The 18,901-nt window shown below is 47.3% G+C and overlaps 1 protein-coding gene across 2 annotated transcripts in view; it reads left to right on the forward strand.

Moving 5' to 3' along the window:
• IL15RA (interleukin 15 receptor subunit alpha) overlaps positions 1-9,913 on the forward strand; it is a 44,747-nt gene extending 34,834 nt beyond the window's left edge. The window contains exons 3-7 of one of the 2 annotated variants that reach the window (XM_061179618.1): positions 400-492; positions 2,581-2,775; positions 3,347-3,379; positions 7,309-7,393; positions 9,180-9,913. In XM_061179618.1, the coding sequence (XP_061035601.1) occupies positions 400-492; positions 2,581-2,775; positions 3,347-3,379; positions 7,309-7,393; positions 9,180-9,276 (503 nt within the window). In that variant the 3' untranslated portion in view covers positions 9,277-9,913. The remainder of the gene's footprint in view (positions 1-399; positions 493-2,580; positions 2,776-3,346; positions 3,380-7,308; positions 7,394-9,179) is intronic. The other variant, XM_061179622.1, reaches the window with a different exon arrangement.
• The last annotated feature ends 8,988 nt before the right edge of the window (positions 9,914-18,901 follow it).

Genomic DNA, 18,901 nt, shown 5'->3' on the forward strand with positions numbered 1-18,901 from the left:
AAAGCCCCCACCTTTTACCACTAACAACAGCCTCCGTTATTTTCCCCAACCTTTTGTGCCAAAAACAATCCGCTGAGTAATCATTTATTTTCCCACGCAAAAGCCAGCGTTATAAAGCTGAGTTGCTATCGCTGCTATCATCCCAGCCAAAAATAAAACACATGTGATACTTAACTTGTGCAGTCTTTTTGAAAGGCTAGAAAAAAATAGTGTGCAGTCTGATTGCAATGGGAACTGCAGACTGATGCTTGTTTATCTCTTGTGCTTCTGGCCTAGCCTAGGGAGCCAGATGTGTCCACTTTAAATTTATATATTTATTTTTTATTTACATCCAGTTCTGAAGCCATACCAGGTTCCACCCTCAGGATCATAAACGCCATGTGGTTATCCTCTCTCTAGGAGACCCCTCCCTGACTCACCAAACGCCACCCTCCACAGCAGCACCGACAGGGGTGACCCCAGAGCCAGACAGCCCCAACCCTTCTGGAAAAGGTAGGAATGTCACAGACTCTCTCCGGACTCTCATTCCCTGATGCCATCCGGTCCACAGAGAACCCTCAGGTTCGTGGACCACTGCCAGGGTTCCACTGCAAACACTTCTTATTCACGTCAAGAATGAGGATTGACATTAGTTTCATTTTCCCTTTTAAACCAAAGTAACTTGATAGCCAGGCTTCACAGGTGCATAATTAATAATGGTTTAAAATCCACTCTTAATAGGCCAGATCACACTTTGTGGTAGAAACGTAGCCTCAAGAACGGGGGAGGGTCAGAGGTTCTGACTGCCTTGCACGTCAGCCTTCCCAGGTCTCATGGGCGCTGGCAGAAAATCTGACCCTCCTGGGTCAGAGATGGAGGACTTCCCTACCCGGCACCACAGGCAGCAGGACCATCAGCAGGTTTCATCAAGTCCCTCGTCCCCACATGCCTTAAGCAGGCCTAAACAGATGCCCGTACGGGCAGCCTACGTCACTGGAGGGGAAGCCTGAGCAGGAACCTGAGTGTTTCACTGCTGGCATGAACATGTCTGCCCTGTGTTCCAGGGGGAGGCGCTGTCTCCACCTTCCAAGCCCATCTAAGCATCCTTGAAAAGATGGTGCCAAGAAAGGGCCATCAGTGCCCTGCTGGCAAGATGTGCAGAACCCGGAGAGACCCACGCAGAGCCATCTCCCAATAACCTGTGATTGCTTTAGTACAGACGCTTGCACGAAGCTGCCAGGGTTCTGCATTTCCACCAAGTCTTAGGTAAACTCTACCCCAATTTCCTCAGCACCGTCCTGATGTTAAGAAAATACGAGCTCTTGGAGGCTGAACATCCTGGGACAACGTGCGCTGTATCCTCTAATAACCTCTCTTGACTCCTGGTTTTCTGTGGCCCATTACCCACTGTGAGGCTTTTCCTGGTCCCCGTCTCCTCCTTTCCCTCCAGGCACAGCCATCCCACTGTGGTTGACGGTGCTGCTTGGGCTGCCTCCCTGGAGAGCTGGTTCTTAACCGTGGATACTCGTTGAAATCTCCTTGGAACTCTGGGTGGTCTGGGGAGCATCTGGGAATTAGGGTTCTAGAAGCTCTCCTGGGAACCCTTACTTAGATGCCCAAGGCTGAGAACCACTGCTGAAGGGAGGATGGAGAGGCGGGAGCAAGGTTTCCTCCCAGTTACTTAGCCGATGACAAACGGAAGGAAGGGGCTGGAGTACCCAGAATCCCTTTGGTCCAAGTCACACCTGGTTCGGGTGGCCTCCCCCAGCCTTGCCTTCATGCCCCAAACACTTGGCATACGCAGCTGCACAGTGAAACCTCAGACATGAGATTGATCTCCCAGGCGGGCGCCATGGCCATGGGTGCCCACGCTCTGCCCACGTGGCTGGGAGAGCGTGGGGAAGCGGCCCGACTGTATGGCCCGACAGCCCGGGATGCGGGGCTCACAGCCACCCTTGCGCACCCTCTGCTCCAGGGCTGGGCTCCTAAGCACCGTATTGTCACAGTGGAAGACCCATTTTTCACAGAAAGAGAACAGCGGAGTTGTGCCACCACACTTTACACTTTGGGGCAGCCGTTAGCCAGTGAGGGATGGGGAGGTAAAGGACAGGTGGCCCACCCTCCCCGAGATGGGGGCCAAGCCAGGACACGTCCCTCAGGTCCCCTCTCTAAAGGTCAGAGGGGCAAATCTCAGGTTCCCCTGATTTCAAATGTTTTGTGCAAACATGTAAAAAGTAAACTAAAATCAGCATCCCAATGTCTTTTGGCAAGTACAGTTCCACTTGTTTATCTGAGCTGGGTCTCCTGGTAAACACTTCTCTAGTGCCTGGTTCTACTCAGATCTTTGGGATGGTTAGTTTATGTGCCCCATGATAAATAACCATAAATCCTCTAGCGTCCTCAAAAGCCCCCTGGCCATTCCAGATGGATGAAGATGTTACCCACTCAAGGGGTTTTCCCCCAGAGCTGTGGAGGAGTTTGCTGGGGGCGGGCTGGCCGGGGTGGGCTCACGAGAGCCGGTGTTAGTACACTCTCTTCCAAAGCCAAGAAAAGACACTGTTCTCAATATTTTCGTTGTCCATGTCTTGCACTTCCCTGCAGAGCCAGCTTTTACTTCCAAGTCAGACACCACAGTGGCCACAAGGCTGGCTACCGGACCAGGCTCCAGGCTGATGCCATCCAAAGCTCCTTCTGCGGGGACCACAGGGGTAGTCAATAATGAGCCCTCCCAAGTCCCAGCTCAGACAACAGCCAAGGCTCCGGAACACACCCCCTCGGCCTCGCAGGACCCGCCCGGTTAGTGCTGGCTTTGCGTGCTGGAGGAGAGGGCAGCTCCCACAGGCTGCTTCTGAGTCGCAGATCCTGAGCGAGCCGATCGCATCACACCATCCAATCCAAAGTCAGGATGACTGAGCAACCCTCTGCCTCCTGCTCTCTGCCACAGCCTTGGTTCTCTGTGCTCCACCCTGGCTCAGCTCAGCGGGAGAGAAAGCCTGTCTCCTACATGTGACAAGCCTCCCCGTATTAATCCACATGGCAGAGCCTTTGCCAAGAATCAGAATAAGATCTTCCTCCTCCCGATATGGGAGGGCAGAGGAAGCTTTCCTTGATCTGGAATCATAATGTGTGGGATGGGGGAGCGCTCGGTAATCGGCATCTTCTCTAAGGGTGTATCTGATTCTTAAGCATGGCCCAGCATCGGAATCAATGACCCTGGTTCTGTGCTAAAGTGAGGCTGGTTTTGCTAGCTGTGACTCTCTCAAGGCTTTAAGATGGGAGCCAAATTGTCCAGGATTTCTCTTGCTTAGTGAGAAATTAGTGCCTTTAGGACCATGGCAATAACTGAGTTGCAATCTCTCCTCTGCAGGTGCGTATCAGTACAATCCCAGAGCTGTGACTGGTAAGTATTTTCCTTTGTCCTGGTGGTGTTTATGCTCAGGAGATCTCAGTGCCAGGGTGCTGGGCGGACCTGGCTTATGCCTGCTGTCCTGGCATGGTCACCAACAGCTGCCTCTTTCACTCTCAAAAGTGTCTATGTTTAGGTAAGTTACATGATCCCCCGTTTATGGAATTCTAGCTTGACTATTTATCTTAATGTTGGGAGTTTCTCACTGTCAGGCTACTGGCGTAGAAGCCAGAGTTGGTACACCACATTACGCTGCCATATTCATTTAGTGCACCAGGAGTAAAGGGTTTATCTTTCAGACTGTATTATACCTCTCATCTTTCATAGCTGAAATACATTTGCTGCAGTTTATATGCTCAGCCTTTAACAGGAGCTACCCCTATATTATGTCATTCATCTGTTCAAACAATATAAATTGAGTTCCTATCTTGTGCCAGATATGGTCCTAAGCTGCAACGAAATGCAGATTTCTCATTAAAAAGCAAATGGCACTTTACATGTCCTTCAGCTTATGGAAGGTTAACGGTTTAATTTGATCAATTAAGTATTTACTGATTACCCACTCTGAACCCAGCAGAGTGCTCAGTACTGGAAGAAACAGAAAGGAAACCACTGCCCAGGAATAAGGAATTGACATTCTCACTTCAAAACTACCTTCAGCAGATGCAGGCACACGGCACATCAAATACACTACCCCGCGACTGAACTAGTTTGCAGGGACCGCCGAGAAATGACGATTCCCTGGATGTTCACAGAGGACACATTTAAAATTGAAGTATAGTTGACTTACAATATTACGTTAGTTTCAGGTGTACAGCATAGTGATTCAGTAATTTTGCAGATTATACTCCATTTATGTTATTATAAGATAATGGTTATAATTCCCTGTGCTGTGCAGTATATCCTTTTTGTTTATCTATTTTACGTGTAATGTTTTGTATCTGTTAATCCCTTACCCCCAATTTGCCCCTCCCCCTTCCCTCTCTCCTTTGGTAACCACAAGTTTGTTTTCTCTGTGAGGCTCTTCCTGTTTTACAAATACATTCATTTGTATTATTTTTTTAGATTCCACATATGTGATATCATACAGTATTTTCTCCTTCTCTGACTTACTTCACTAAGCATAGTATTCTCTAGGCCCATCCACACTGCTGCAAATGGTAGAATTTCATTTTTTTTTTAATGGCTGAGCAATATTCCATTGTATATATATACCACCTCATTATCCATTCATTTGTGGATGGACACTTGGGTTGCTTCCATGTCTTGGCTTGGAAAATAGTGCTGCTATGAACATTGGGCTGCACATATATTTTCAAATTAGTATTTTCATTTTTTCCAGACATATAGGCAGGAGTGGGATTGCTGGATCATATGGTAGTTCTGTTTTTAGTTTTTTGAGGAACCGCCAGACTGTTTTCCATAGTGGCTGCACCAATTTACGTTCCCACCAATAGTGTAGGAGGGGTTCCCTTTTCCCTGCACCCTCTCCAGCACTTGCTATTTGTAGACTTGTTGATGATGCCCATTCTGACCGGCGTGAAGTGATACCTCATTGTGGGTACAGAGGACCCTTTCATCACCCACACTGAACAGTGGCCACTGGCCACCTCGGCCGCCTTCCCCACTGTAGACCCAACATCACTGTAGGTTGAAGTCAAGGTGGGGGCTCCTGGCCCTTCTGGGCTCCTGTGCAATAGTCCACCTTTTCTCCCCTCTTTCCTCTGTCTCGCCAAATCTCTTTTCCTTTTTCTCCAATCCACGCGCCCCCTTGGAAACACAAAAGGGTGGAGAACGTGGCAGTTGATATATTAATCCATTGTTTTGGTGATTCTGGTTTCTTTACTAAATTTGCCTGGAAATAACTGAGGAAGAGGCCAAGGGTCTGAGTTCAAGTGGCTGAATTCAAATTGCTGTGTTATATCATTGGCTCAGGGCCGCTCTTCTCACTTGAGTTTGAGTCTGCAGTTTTTATTCTCAATAAGAAGAAACAGGAAGCAGCATTGTGAAAGTGAAACTATAGTTAACATCAGCTTGCCTTTTCCAATAAATCTCTCCATGGACAGTAAATGCATGCCAACCTGATTAGTCAACATGAAGGAATAGTTTAACGGAGAGAGTCACAGCTCTGCTAAAAAAAATTTGTCTTTTAGTCATAATGATGATTAATGTTAAGTCTAAAAACTCAAAACAACTTCCACTAATTTCCCATGTTTTCCATTACTTTTTTTGGAAAAACTTTTCTATGCTTATTTTTATTTACTTAGGTGCAACTAGTTATGTTTCTGTAACTTCAGTGTCTCTTCTGATTACAGGATCATTGCAAAAATATCAGGAAAAAAAACTTTTTAAAAAAGAAAATAAGGTCATCTACAATCCTAAAGTATTACCTAATACTTTGGTATATAGTCTTCAAGACTTTTCTGTGCGTATGGATACACACATGGCTTACTGGAAATTTTTTTCTATTTGTTTTTATGTCAACCAGCTTTTTATCCTTAAGGCATTGTAGACATCTTTCCACGTTAACAAATGTAGATTTCATAGTTTTAAAAAGCTGAATAATATTCCATTGTGTGGGTATGCCACATTTTATTTAACTAATTTTCTACTGATAAGAGATTTAGATTAACATTTTAAAAATTATTTTAAACAATACTTTAGTGAATACTGTATATATATTTCTTATCTCCTTAGAATAAATTTCTAGTAGTGGACTTAGACAGTCAAAGGAAACGGTCTTCTCCAAAGCTTCTGTTACACGTTGCTAACTGCCCTTGAGAAAAACTTCACCCATTTCCTCTTCTACCCTGCAGAGAATCTGGGTATTTCCCCTCATCCTTATATTTGTTTTTCAGGAAAGTTCTATTTTTAAGGCCACGTCATGGGTGATTCATCCTTGTACACACGGCTGTGTGCTGTCCATATAGGTGCAGGTCTGAAAAGCTCAACAGTTCAGGAGATGAATGTGCCTCCTGGTCCACAGTGAGACTCCTGGGTCCCCAGACGTTCGGGGTTTTCATCTTACACACAGGGCACACAGGCGATTTTTTTGCAGGGAGATTTCACAATAGCAAGGCAAACTGGCCAAATCTGCTTGGCGCTTATGATTGATACAAATGTTTTAAAGATAGTTCTGTTCAGCTTGCCCTCAGGCTCAGCCCTCTCGCTTCCATGTGAAGATCCCACCCTCCCTAACAATCTCAAGCCATCGTGCCTGGGGCCCTCCACCCTCAAGTCCCCCTCCCAATGCTGGTCCTTTCAACTCCGATGAAACATGTGTTCCCCTTTTCCTAAGCTGTTAACCTTATTCTCTTCTAATCTGTAACACCTGCCTCATGACACCCTTCTTAACACCACCGTAGAAAGTTGCAAATAAAAAAACATAGTAAAGATGAAATTGGAAGAAAAATGGCACTGCCTGCTATTGTTTCTAAATCAGGATTCTGTGAAGGTGGAGAGAAGGGGGACATTGTGGCAGGGACAACCGAGGAGGATCCCTGCCCTATTTCCCCACCTTCGGGTTTAGCAGCAGCTTCCTCTCCTCCTGGGGTGCTGGTGCCCTCGCCCTGATGCTCACGCCCAGCTTCTGATCGCTGAGGCCCTTACTTTCTCCTCCGGCCTCACTCCCGTCCCTGCCCCGTCACCCATGCCACGTTGATCGGGAAGGACGAGGATGAGGATAACGCGAATGGGGACGGTTTGAACTGGCAGTGTTGGTGGGAAAGGAGTGTCCTTTGTGCCCAGACGTAGAATAGGCTGAACAGCTGGACCTCAGGGAACTGTTAGTAACGGTGAGCTGGCTAGGAAGGCATCTGGATCTCGCTGCAGGAATGTAAACTGTAAAGAATTTTTAGTCTCAGAAACAAATCTGCTGCCGGGCCTTCGAGCTCAATGCCAACTCAGTTCTGCTCTCTTTCCAGCGGCCATCTCCACGTCGGTCGCCGTGCTCTGTGGAGTGTGCGCGGTATGTCTTCTGGTATGTTACGTACGTTACATAAGGTCAAGGTGAGTAGACGGAAGACTCGCACCGCACAAGATGCTTCCTGGGCTTCCCTGGTGGCGCAGTGGTTGAGAATCTGCCTGCCAATGCAGAGGAACATTCCATGAAATGCTACTGTAAAGCCAAAATGAAAAACAGCCATCAAAAAATTCACACAAATCTTCAAAAGCTGTTAATACCATCCCAAGCAAAAGAAATGCCACAAACCTCAAAGTTTAGAAATCAACAAAATAAGGTTGATATTTTACCTAAAAATTCATCAAAAATCCCCCCAAATGCTAAAATATTAGCAAAACAGAAAATGACTTTTAAAAGGATTTTAAGAATACCGTTACAACTAAATACCACATAAAATGTTGTATTTGGAATTATATTCTTAGGAGATTATAATGAATATATATATTTTTAAATTTCCTTCCATTACTTTATTTATTTTAGTCTTTGGCCGCACCCCACGGCATGTGGGATCTTAGCTCCCCGACCAGGGATCAAACCCATGCCTCCTGCATTGGAAGGCGGAGTCTTAACCACTGGACCGCTGGGGAAGTCCCAATAATGAAAATATTCATTGACTATATTAGAAAAGAATATATACACAATCTTTTTTAAGAATACATTAAAATATATTTTTAAAAAGGATTTGTAAATTTGATATATATGGCCAATAAATATGCTCATAAAAGGAAAACATCAATATTCACTGACTATATTATGGAAAAGTCATAAATATATCTGTAAGAAGAATTGGTAAACCTGATAAGTGTGACTACTTGGGCATTTGGTGAGTTGATTCTTGCCATAAACTGATAATTTGCAAATAGGTTATTAGGTAGATTTGTCATTCAACAAGTTGGCTTTTAGAAAATTGTTTTTGGTAAATTGGCCTAGAGTCCTAATCTACAGTTTAGCCCTCACTCCAAGGAGCTCAAAGTGCTCACTCTAAAACGTCCTAAAAGTTGCTTATCCTCAGGAGGTAGACTGTATAATCCACAGACCCACATACTCAGGGCCTAAAACACATGTCCAACGACAGACAGGGAACTGTGGAATTAAGATGCTCTGCATCCCCAACTCTTGGCTTCTCAAGGACTGATTAATATTTGGTTTTTTGTTTCTTTTTTTAATTAACTAATCTATTTCTTTATATTTGGCTGCGTTGGGTCTTTGTTGCGGTGCACGGTCTTCTCATTACGGTGGCTTCTCTTGTTGCGAAGCACGGGCTCTAGGTGTGCGGGTTTCAGTAGTTGCGGCGCACGGGCTTCAGTAGTTGTGACTCATGGGCTCTAGAGCGCAGGCTCAGTATTTGTAGCGCACGGCTTAGTTGCTCCGCGGCATGTGGGAGCTTCCTGGACCAGTGCTCAAACCCGTGTCCCCTGCATTGGCAGGCAGATTCTTAACCACTGCACCACCAGGGAAGTCCAATATTTGTTTATTTATTTAACACTTACTAAGTAAATGTCAGGAGCTGTTTTAAAAGCTTTGTAACCATTACACCATTTTTATTAAGATTGTCACACCTGGCTTAGCCGGGCTCCTGGTGACTCGCTCCTTCCACGGCGCCTGGCATTTGAACCACCACCTTTAGCAGAGGGAGGATTGGCAAAGTGCGGGAGGCCACTCCAACAGCATTGGTAAACCTTGGTGGACAAAGGGCTTAAAATACCAAAATAAGATTTAAATACCACCTGTGAGTGGAGGCAATCTAGATGTTCTCCATCAGAGTGCCCAAATGAACTATCTTTTGACCTAATCTCTCCTCTTTTCAAAACCTGTGAATTACCTGCTTTACAGGCAAGCTTACCAGATACCCAGTGTTGAAATGGAAAGCATGGAGGTCGTGCCAATGACCGGGGGAACCGACGCCAGAGGAGAGGGCACAGAAAACTAACCACACGACCTAGGAGGCTCCAGGGGACGCCGAGGACAGCAAAGCCCACAGTGAAGGCCCAGCTCTGCTCCAGCCAAAGAGGACCTAGAGAAGCCTCAGGGCGGTGGCCTCGGGGAAAAGCCCGCCAGGGTGAGAAAACATCCTGGTACCATTTTACTGACTGCCCAGCTCAGGCACTGCCCGTATGAGTGGGTTCTCCGGTTTCAGGACGGACACTCGCTCCCTGCCCTGGGGCATAGGGCCCAGTCCCCAAAGTCCCAGTGGTCGACACTTTCCCAGGAGAGAGTGAAGGCCTCAGGTCTTCCTATCAGGGCTTTTATTTCATCATGACATTTATTCAGGACAGCTTATCCGCTCAACTCTCTCTCCCATTCCTCACCTGGACCTGCAGTTTACAAAGAAAAGAAATACGCTCGAGGCTCCAAGTGAATTACAAGGCTCCTCCTGGCTTGGGAGATGTTTACAAGGATGACACCAGCATTTCAGCTCCTAAAACCTCTCTCTCAGCTAGGTGCTCTGCACACACTGAAAGGGAGCAGAGATTGTGCCCAATGAATCCTCTTGATTTAAAGGTTCAGAAAGAAAACTGAACTTGGTGACATTTTCTATAGATGTGCATTTATATTTATATCCTTGTCTTTTATAGCTACATATTATAAGATTTGTATTTTGAAATTGTGCCTTGTATAAACAAAATAAAATGTCTATTTTCAATACAAAAAAAAAAAAATGCACTGAAAGAATCACGAGAAATGCACCACAAATAAAAAAAGGAGATCAGGAATGCAGAGTCCCAAATGGTTGAGCTCAGCTTTTCTTTCTCAAAGGAGAAAAAAAAGACTTGTCTGAATCCGAGTCAGATCACAGTTTTGGAGAATTTTTAATAGCATTTCCATGTCAGAAGCAACGGGTGGCAGGTTGTGGCCCAGGCATGCCTGGTGCACACACTGTCTCTTTCCCTACAGTGTTCTTTTCTTTCGTGCTTTGATGCTTATAACTGTTGTTTATAAAATCATGGGCCTGGTCCCACCTCCTCATTTTACAGATGGGAAAACTGAGGCCTAGAGAAGTGACTTGCCCAAGGCCATGTGGCTCAATTAATGCCAGAGTCTGAACAGAGTCGGGATGGGGGCAGGTGCACGGGTAGGTCTATAAACCAGGTGTCAGCTGCCCCATCACACAGCACAAGCATCCGGGAGGTGGGGCATAGGCACAGCAACCAATTCACAAGCTGCCGCGGCTCTCAAAGTACCATTTCTTATAAACTTCTTCATGTTCCCTGGTAGCGCAGTGGTTTAGAATCTGCCTGCCAATGCAGGGGACATGGGTTCGAGCCCTGGTCCGGGAAGATCCCACACGCTGCGGTGCAACTAAGCCTGTATACCACAACTATTGAGCCTGTGCTCTAGAGCTCGTGAGCCACAACTACTGAAGCCTGTGTGCCTAGAGCCCGTGCTCCGCAACAAGAGAAGCTACCGCAATGAGAAGCCTGCGCACCGCAACAAAGAGTAGCCCCCCCTCGCCACAACTAGAAAAAGCCCGCGCGCAGCAACGAAGACCCAACGCAGCCAAAAATAAATAAATAAATTTTTTTTTTTTTTTAAAGTGAAGGAAGGAAGGGGAGGAATTTTAAATGGCTGCTTTGGGGTTTTCAGAGCCACACCATTTTCACTACCTGCAAATATGTTTCAACAAGTAGGAAAACTCATTGCTAACACATGAGCTGGGCCATTCTATTCACTATTGGCCTTAAGTACTTGATTATCCTGAACCTGCCTGATTGCCTGAACTTTTTGCTTCTCTCTTCAGCTGCTTGCCCCTAAGTTTCTAGAGTTTACCATTAACTGGATCCAGTTTATTCTTACAAGAATCTTTAAGTGTATGACCCTTGTTATTTTTAAAACTAATTTGACAGGAAAAAAAAAGGGCAGATGTTCAGTGGAGCCAGGAATCTGAAAGGTTTCTATGGGATGGAAGAGGGCTGAGTCACAGGGATAGTTCAAGGATTTATGGTTCAAAATCACCATCATCTTTGGAAGAGGGAGTGACAAGATGACCTCTGGGGGGCAGCGGGGTGCTGTTTTGAAGATGCAGAATCACCCGGTTCAGGTCCACCACAGAAGTCTGCGATCTACCAGGCACCAACCAAGTTCAAGCTGGGTAAATTATACGACAAAAATTAGATCTAGACATAGAAGCGGGCTGGGTGGAGTTGAGGTCTAAAAGGACCAAGAGGGGTTGGGTGGGGACAGATCAATCAATCAATCAATCAGGACCTTTTTTTCTTTCTTCCTTTTTTTTTAAGTCTAAAGGGGTAAAATGAATTCTCTTACCAGGTGGTGTAGTCCTTCTAGGGAAATGTTTAAGTAACCTCTACGATGCCAGAACATACCATGGTCTCAGAATTTATCCATCAAGCAGTGATGAACATCTTGAAAAGAACTGTGCTTTCATCTTTGAATTCTCAGAGACTGATGCAGTGCCCTGTAGGTCATTAACATGCCAGATCAATACATTAAAAGATTCCTAATCACAGTAAGACCAAATTTTCTGAGACAGGGTAGCAGGTTCTCAGGCAAAGCTACAAAAGAAGTGATCTGGGGGGGCACTCAGCCACTTGTCTTTCTGCACCCATCTCCCTATCCTTCTTTGACAGCTCCAAGCACTGCTTCAAGTTCTACATCTGGCCCCCATTTTTACACACAAATAGTGACTGATGCCCAGAGGGCTTGGCCTGGGAGGACACAAGGTGACCTGGAAGTGAGGAATAGACATGGAAACCATAACAACGTACGCTGGACGGGCAGATAAACGGTATGCGGGGGTCTCAGGTGCACCTCTTATGTGGCATCAGGACCCCCTTCCTACTCCCTCCCACCTGCCCCCACCTGTAGGCTGCCTACGAGAGTTCTCCAAAACTACCACTTCCCCTCTCCTACCTGGAAGCGCCAATCCAGCCAACCTGGGAGGGTCCTGCAGGCAGACCTGGTGTGAGGCTACCTCCTCCAGTTACCTGTCACCGCATCGCAGGCCACCCCAACAGCAGCTCCGCACCACCACTGTTACTGTCTCTGGGGGCCGACTGGGCTCAGCCAGGCAGTTCTGCTCTGTGTCATCAACTCAGCTGCATTCAGTTAGTGGCTGGGCTGAGCTGGAAGGTCTAAGAAGGCCTCACTCACTGCCCGGGGCCCCAATGCTCCCCTGAGTAAACTCTCCACGTGGCTAGCCTGGGCTTCCTCACAGCATGGCGGCCTCGGGACAGCCAGACCGCTTACAGGCGGCTGAAAGAAGAAACCGCCAGGGCCCTCAAAGGTAGGAGCTGGCACATTTGATGGGCATATCTGTTGCATTTTATTGGTCAAAGCAAGTCGCCAGGCCACCCAGCCCCAAGGGGAGGGGGGATGACAAAAAAGGAGGAAAGGAATCAAGGGAAACCATCTTTGGAGATTATACCAGAATACTTCCCAGGGGCACCAGAGAAGTGGCATTTATCTTTCGATCCTTGGCACTCCATAAACCCAGGAAATGTTGGACAAATGAGTGAAGAGAATGATCGGGGGTCAGTATCTGCCAGGCACTGAGAAGAGTCGATCTTTTTATTTTTACTTTTTAGTGAACAAGGTACATAGGACCCAAAGGGATTTGCAAGTTCTATAGCTGTTAGGTCTTTAGCCCAGATGATGTCGCCAGCTGGCTACAAACCTACATAATTCACATTTTCCCCTCCTCTCTCATTTCCTGTGCTCCACCACCATTTGTCATGAAGAAAACTGATTGCCCATCATCTTTATCTTAACTTGATTTTCCTTGATCAATAAATAAGACTTTGGCTTTCATCTTTTTAAACCCTCCTCTAGACATTATTAGGAAGTAGGAGAACAGGGACCAAAAAGGCACATTTAAGGGTTTCTCGGTATTTCTAATTGCCCAATCCACTTTCTTCAATTCTGGCCTCAGAATTTTGAGAACGTAGCCGAGAATCTTGAGTTTGCTTGTTTTCCCGTAAGCCTGTGCTCCTTGAAGGCAAGAGCAGCCTGATTCAGATCAGAGCATCCCCAACACCTCACACTGCGGGAACCTATGAGGAATTCAACGTGTGACTATTTTCACAGAATTTATAAATATATGGCGCTACATTTATGAGGGAATTGTGGTTCACAGTGTTCTCCCCTAAGGGCCTGTCTAAAAATCCACCCATTCTACTTTTGTGGTCTTGAGCTATCTGGGATGTAACACTCCCTCTTCTCCAATTTGGGGACCCGCCATTGTGTGGGGCAACCTCCCTCCCACAACGCAGGAAGGCCAATATCCCCTCCACCGACTCCCACCAGGTGTGGCCCCAGAGCCACATGAGGCCCATCAGATGCCCTCACCTGGTGAGAAGCGCTGACTATGGGATGAAGGAACACAACAGAACTGATGGAGCAGCGCCCAGCAAGGCTTCAGGGGCATCCAACGTTGTCAGGCTGCCTGTGTCCTAGCTCTCCAGACTGCTGTGGTTCCTACCTGTTTCCCAAGCCTAATCCTCCAACTTCCTGTGATTCTACGAGCCCCCAACACTCTTCCAATACATCTTCTCTTTCCTTGTTACAGATTCAGTTTTCATTACTTGTCACTGAGAAGGTCCCACCAGTATGGAATTTGGTACTAGTAACGGGTATTGCAAATTACAGAGAAGTAGGGAAAGAAGGAATAGCTTCAAATGGTTATCTGCCTTAGAGAGGGCAGAAAACAGCGTAAGCTCGGCTAGCAGCCTGAGATGGGACTCCAGCAGCCCAGGGCAGGCAGTGAACTAGTTCCCTAGGAGTGGCCTGGAACAGCACGCCCGCTGAAGGCCCAGCTCCGGGAGGCTGCACCACAGCTGGCCTAAAATATTGTGGGTGGAGAAATCCAAGGCCATAGATGGGTGGCTACTATTCATGGCATTAAATAATTTAGATAAGAGAACACGAGTTCAAATCCTTAAAATCTCTATTCAAGTTTCAAGCCACAGTCTAAAACCTAGAGATTCTGTAACCACTGAATCACATGCCTTAGAGATGCAAGGCCAAGAGGAAACCCAACTTAAGAGCTCAAGTCTTCACAATGTTGAATCATGTTAGCTGAATTTACAGCCACGGCAGGTTTAAGAGACCTGAGGGCTGGAAGACAGAGCACTGATTGGATGAGGACAAGGCCCCAGGACTGGAATTAAGAAATGGGGCGGGGGGTGGAGGGGAGATAAATTGGGAGATGGGGATTGACATATACACACTACTATATATAAAATAGATAACTAACAAGGACCTACTGTATAGCACAGGGAACTCTACTCAATACTCTGTAATGACCTATATGGGAAAAGAATCTAAAAATGAGTGGACATATGTATATGTATAAAGATTTACTATGTTGTACACCTGAAACTAACACAACACTGTAAATCAACTATACCCCAATAAAAAAAAAAAGATATAGTGGAAATTTGGAGGCTCACAAGCTTCCCAACTCTACCCCCACGGACCCTCCCTCATCCTCAGCAGCAACCCGTTTTACCTGGTAACGCTGCTCCTCGCTTGCTTCAAGGCAGTATCACTACTTCCTTGGTTGAGGAGTCACCTTGCAAGAGGAAGCCTGTGGCCCTGTTCTACCCCCGGTGGGCACGGGAAGAGAGCTTCACTGATTATGCCAGCCAGACCCTCAGGATCACATAGCAGCCTGTTCGACTAAATCACAGCCCTCACAAGGGCCTCCCAGGGCCTTGCTCCAGGCTGCCTCCTCCACCTTTCCGCCCACCGCTTCCCTGTGTCCCCACACGCCAAGCACGACGTCCACGGTCAACCCATCTGCCAGTCCTTGGCCATCCTCTCTACATCCAATCTACCTTTCAAGAGCCAGCTCGATATTCACCTGCTCCAGGGAGCCTTCATTAGCTACTCAAATGTGTGAAATCGTCCGCCTCTGAGCCCCTGTAACCTTTACTACGTGTCCTATAAATGCGGAGTTTGCTTAATAGTACTTCAAACAGTGGCAGGAGCACAGGACTCGGACCACCTGAGTGCCAAGCTCTCACTCTCTGGCCCTGTCACCTTGGGAGAGTCACTTAAGCTGTAAGGACCGACATTCCATCTTTAAAGTGGGGATAACAACACCTGCATTGTCCTTTTCACAAAGGTGAGGATCAATGCGGTGTTTGAAAGTGCTTTCTAAACTGCTTGTCTCTCTTTCTCTCTCTCTCGACACTAGAGGTGTTGAGTGCAGACCTGGTTCTTACCCTGTAGGTGCTTACAGCCTGATCAAAAAAAGGGGAGACATAGCAAAACAAAGCGAAGCAAAAACTTCATACCACACATTAGCAGATATAAACGCCACATGGGGCGTGAACACAGTAATATTATAATGTTAAGCTCAGGAGGGGAAGAAATCACTAAAAGGCCTGGACACTTGAGGAATATTTTAGATGTAATGGGACTTGAGTTAAAGTATGGGTGTGATTTAAATAAATAGAAATAGGCAAGGAGGGTTCTAAATAGGGGGAATGATACAGGCAAAGACAGAGGGAAGCAAGTGACAAGTTCAGAAGAGAAGGAGGCAGTTGGAATGACAGACCACTTGTGGGGCTGACATGACAGACGAGGCGCAAGGCAGACTGTGGAGCCCCATGCTTCTCTTACAACCCCCGGGGTGGCCTGTGACAGGAGCTGGTTCTGGGAGGACTGCTTGATGACTACTATAAACAAACAGAAACAAAAGCAGCCTTAAAGAGCGATGGTCTTGCAGGGACTGAGTGCAATCAGCAGAATCTTAGGGTCTTGCAAGTCCCAGGTGCTACCCAAGGGCCCCCTTCTGATGGACGCCATCACCATGAACTTGGATGGTTACCTGTCCAGGGCTGTTTCCTCACTTCTCTGGGCAGAGAGCCAAAAGCACTGATTACAAAACAAGCGTGTAATCTTCAGAACCCCCTTTGAGATGAATGTGATCCACAGGGCGCCTGAGCTTCTCTAATTCCAAGTTGTCCAGGGCCGCCTGGGCTGCATGTGGCTGCGGTGTCTCTGGTCTGTTCCCAGAAGCCTTAGAGCCTTAGCTTGGGGGCTTCCCAGGGGGAGAGCTTAGAAAGAATTCTAGTTGCCACCCCAAGTCCTAATTACAGCAGCTACACTTTAACTGGCAGTAAAATTTGGTTTGAAGAATGCCGTGGCTGAGAACATCGGAAAGCCTTTGATGCTTTGTTTTTGACAAATGTGGGCTTTTTGAAGAGTTCTAGTTCCAACCGTTGACATGGTGGTGCTGGAAATACCACGGGTTTGGAGATCACACCTGTTTTAACCCGAGCGCTATTCTATGTGCTACTGATCAATCACTCTAGAGGCTACTTCATCATCCGCTCCTCCAGGTTTGCTGGGAGAACTAAATAAAATAATGTGCAGTCCCGAGTATGTCTACCATGCTAATAAATGCTGAAGTCGTTTCCTGGACGAGATCGATGTGTACACTGGACAACCAGGCCCTGGCAGCTGCCTGCCCCTCTCCTTCCTTTTCAAACGAGTTCCCACTTTGGGGTTATTAATTCTCTTCCACACCATCATATATATCAAAGGAAGCAGACCTCATTCCAGACTCCAGGAAAGCAAATCCTGATTATTTTAAGCTACCCTCCTGCTAGCAGCTGGGTTAGGAATGGGCAAGTGACCCGGTTCTGACCACTGAGACGTGAGGGGAAGCTCCTGGGGAAGGGTTCCTTGCTCCCGAGAGACACAGAGGACAGGCTTTCTTCTCACTGCTGCATCTGGACACACTGCCTGACAAGATACAGGCAGCCTGCCGCGGGGAAGCCAGCCTCGCGGCAAAGCTGACACTAGAGATGGCAGGGAGGCCAGAAACGGCCCGCTCTCCTCTGCGAAACCGTCACATTTCCTGTTCAACGCCCTTTAGAGCTTCTGTCTGGGGGACTCATGGCCCCAAGTGTCCTGATACTGAATTTGGTAACACAAAGCGGGGATGGTGTAAGTTACCCTGAGATGTGAAATAGGCTGAGCAGAGGGGTAGGACAGGACAGTAAGGTCCCTCCACCTCAGGCCAGGAGGCCAGTGGCCCTTCCTCATGCAGCTCCAAACCACTCATTAGAATGTTACCTTTTCTGCCACGGGCTCCAGATCAAGAAAACGTAATACTAGGAAAATGATTACATAAAAAAAATCCAGGACCATTGAATTGGACATTTAAAAAAGGAAAAAAACCATCCAGGGTGTTGAGTCCTGTCGGCTACTTCTTGAGGCCCTGGGTAGGTTCTTTAAAGGATGACCTTGGGTGAAGGCAGAGCAGATAATAGGCTTTGCAAAGAGGACCCATCTGTTTGCAGCCCAAGTTAGACTGATGGTCTGATTGCAGCGAGAAACCCCTGCAAGGTTTTAAGCAGGATGGTGACATAATTTAGTCTTCACTTTAAGACTACGCGTCCTGGGACTTCCCTGGCGGTCCAGTGGTTAGGACTCCACACTCTCACTGCCGAGGGCCCGGGTTCCATCCCTGGTCGGGGAACTAAGATCCCACATGCTAGACAGCATGGCCAACAACACAACGACAAAAACAACAAAAAGACATGTCCTTCCACGTGGAGAAGGGAAGGGAGGGGCCAAAGGAGACATGCAGAGCAGCTGAGGATGCTGGCATAGGCCAGGTGGGACGAGACAGAGACCTGGTCCAAGGGTCAGAGGATGGAGAGAAACGGGTGGACTTGAGATAGTTCAGAGGAAACGTCAAAAGAACTTGCAGTGGTGCCATTTACTGAGTTGGGGAGGGCGACGGGGGGACCCGGTTGGGGTGGGGTCTACACCACATTCCTAAAAGCCCAGAGGCTCAGGGTGACTAGGAAGGACTGATGGAAACGACGAGGCTTGAGGGAAAGCATTAACCACAGCAGTCTGATTGGAGAGGTGCCTGAGTCCTGTGTTAGCCCAGGTAGCGGCGCAGGGGCAGGCCTGCCGCCACCACAGGAGCAGGGTCGGGCCTGCGACACACGACCATCTCCCACACGGGACCTTGTACTTCTGTCCACATTAGTGTTTAGTAAACTGTGTTTTAGTAAATCTAACCCCTTGTCTTCTCCATCAACTGAAAGCTCGGTGCTGATCTCAGTGGGGTGGGTGCTTCCACCTGTCGACACCTGCTCCAGACATTCCACACTCCCTCTGCAAGACCTTACCTGTGACTTCACTAAAAATAAAAAAACTGGATGGGAGCCACCTGAACTTCCGCCTAATCACTTACCTGTGCACTGACCTGGTTTCCTTTATATTTCAGGTCCCAACCCATCAACCACCTGTGTCTTTCCTAGCTCATCTTTGCTGTTATTTGCCACTCCAGATTTCCTAGTCCCCTCCCTGACACCTCACCTCTTCCAGCCTCCCTTCCTGAGACTCGTCCACGTGGATGGTGTCCGTTTCTCCACCTCCCACTCGTGTTCTCGAAGTTTATCACCCGGCACAGAGATGAAGTCAGGAGTTACATACGGTCCCCTACCAGAAAGCACCTCACCTCCCCTCCCAAAAGGAAAGCATTTCAAAACCTTGTAGCTGATTGTTTGGGTGTGTATCTCTGGATCTGCAAGTAATAAGCTCCCAGTGACTTCTGTTTTTAGGTTTCA

Source organism: Eubalaena glacialis, chromosome 2 (assembly GCF_028564815.1).
Source record: "Eubalaena glacialis isolate mEubGla1 chromosome 2, mEubGla1.1.hap2.+ XY, whole genome shotgun sequence".
Classification (NCBI taxonomy): Eukaryota; Metazoa; Chordata; class Mammalia; order Artiodactyla; family Balaenidae; genus Eubalaena; species Eubalaena glacialis.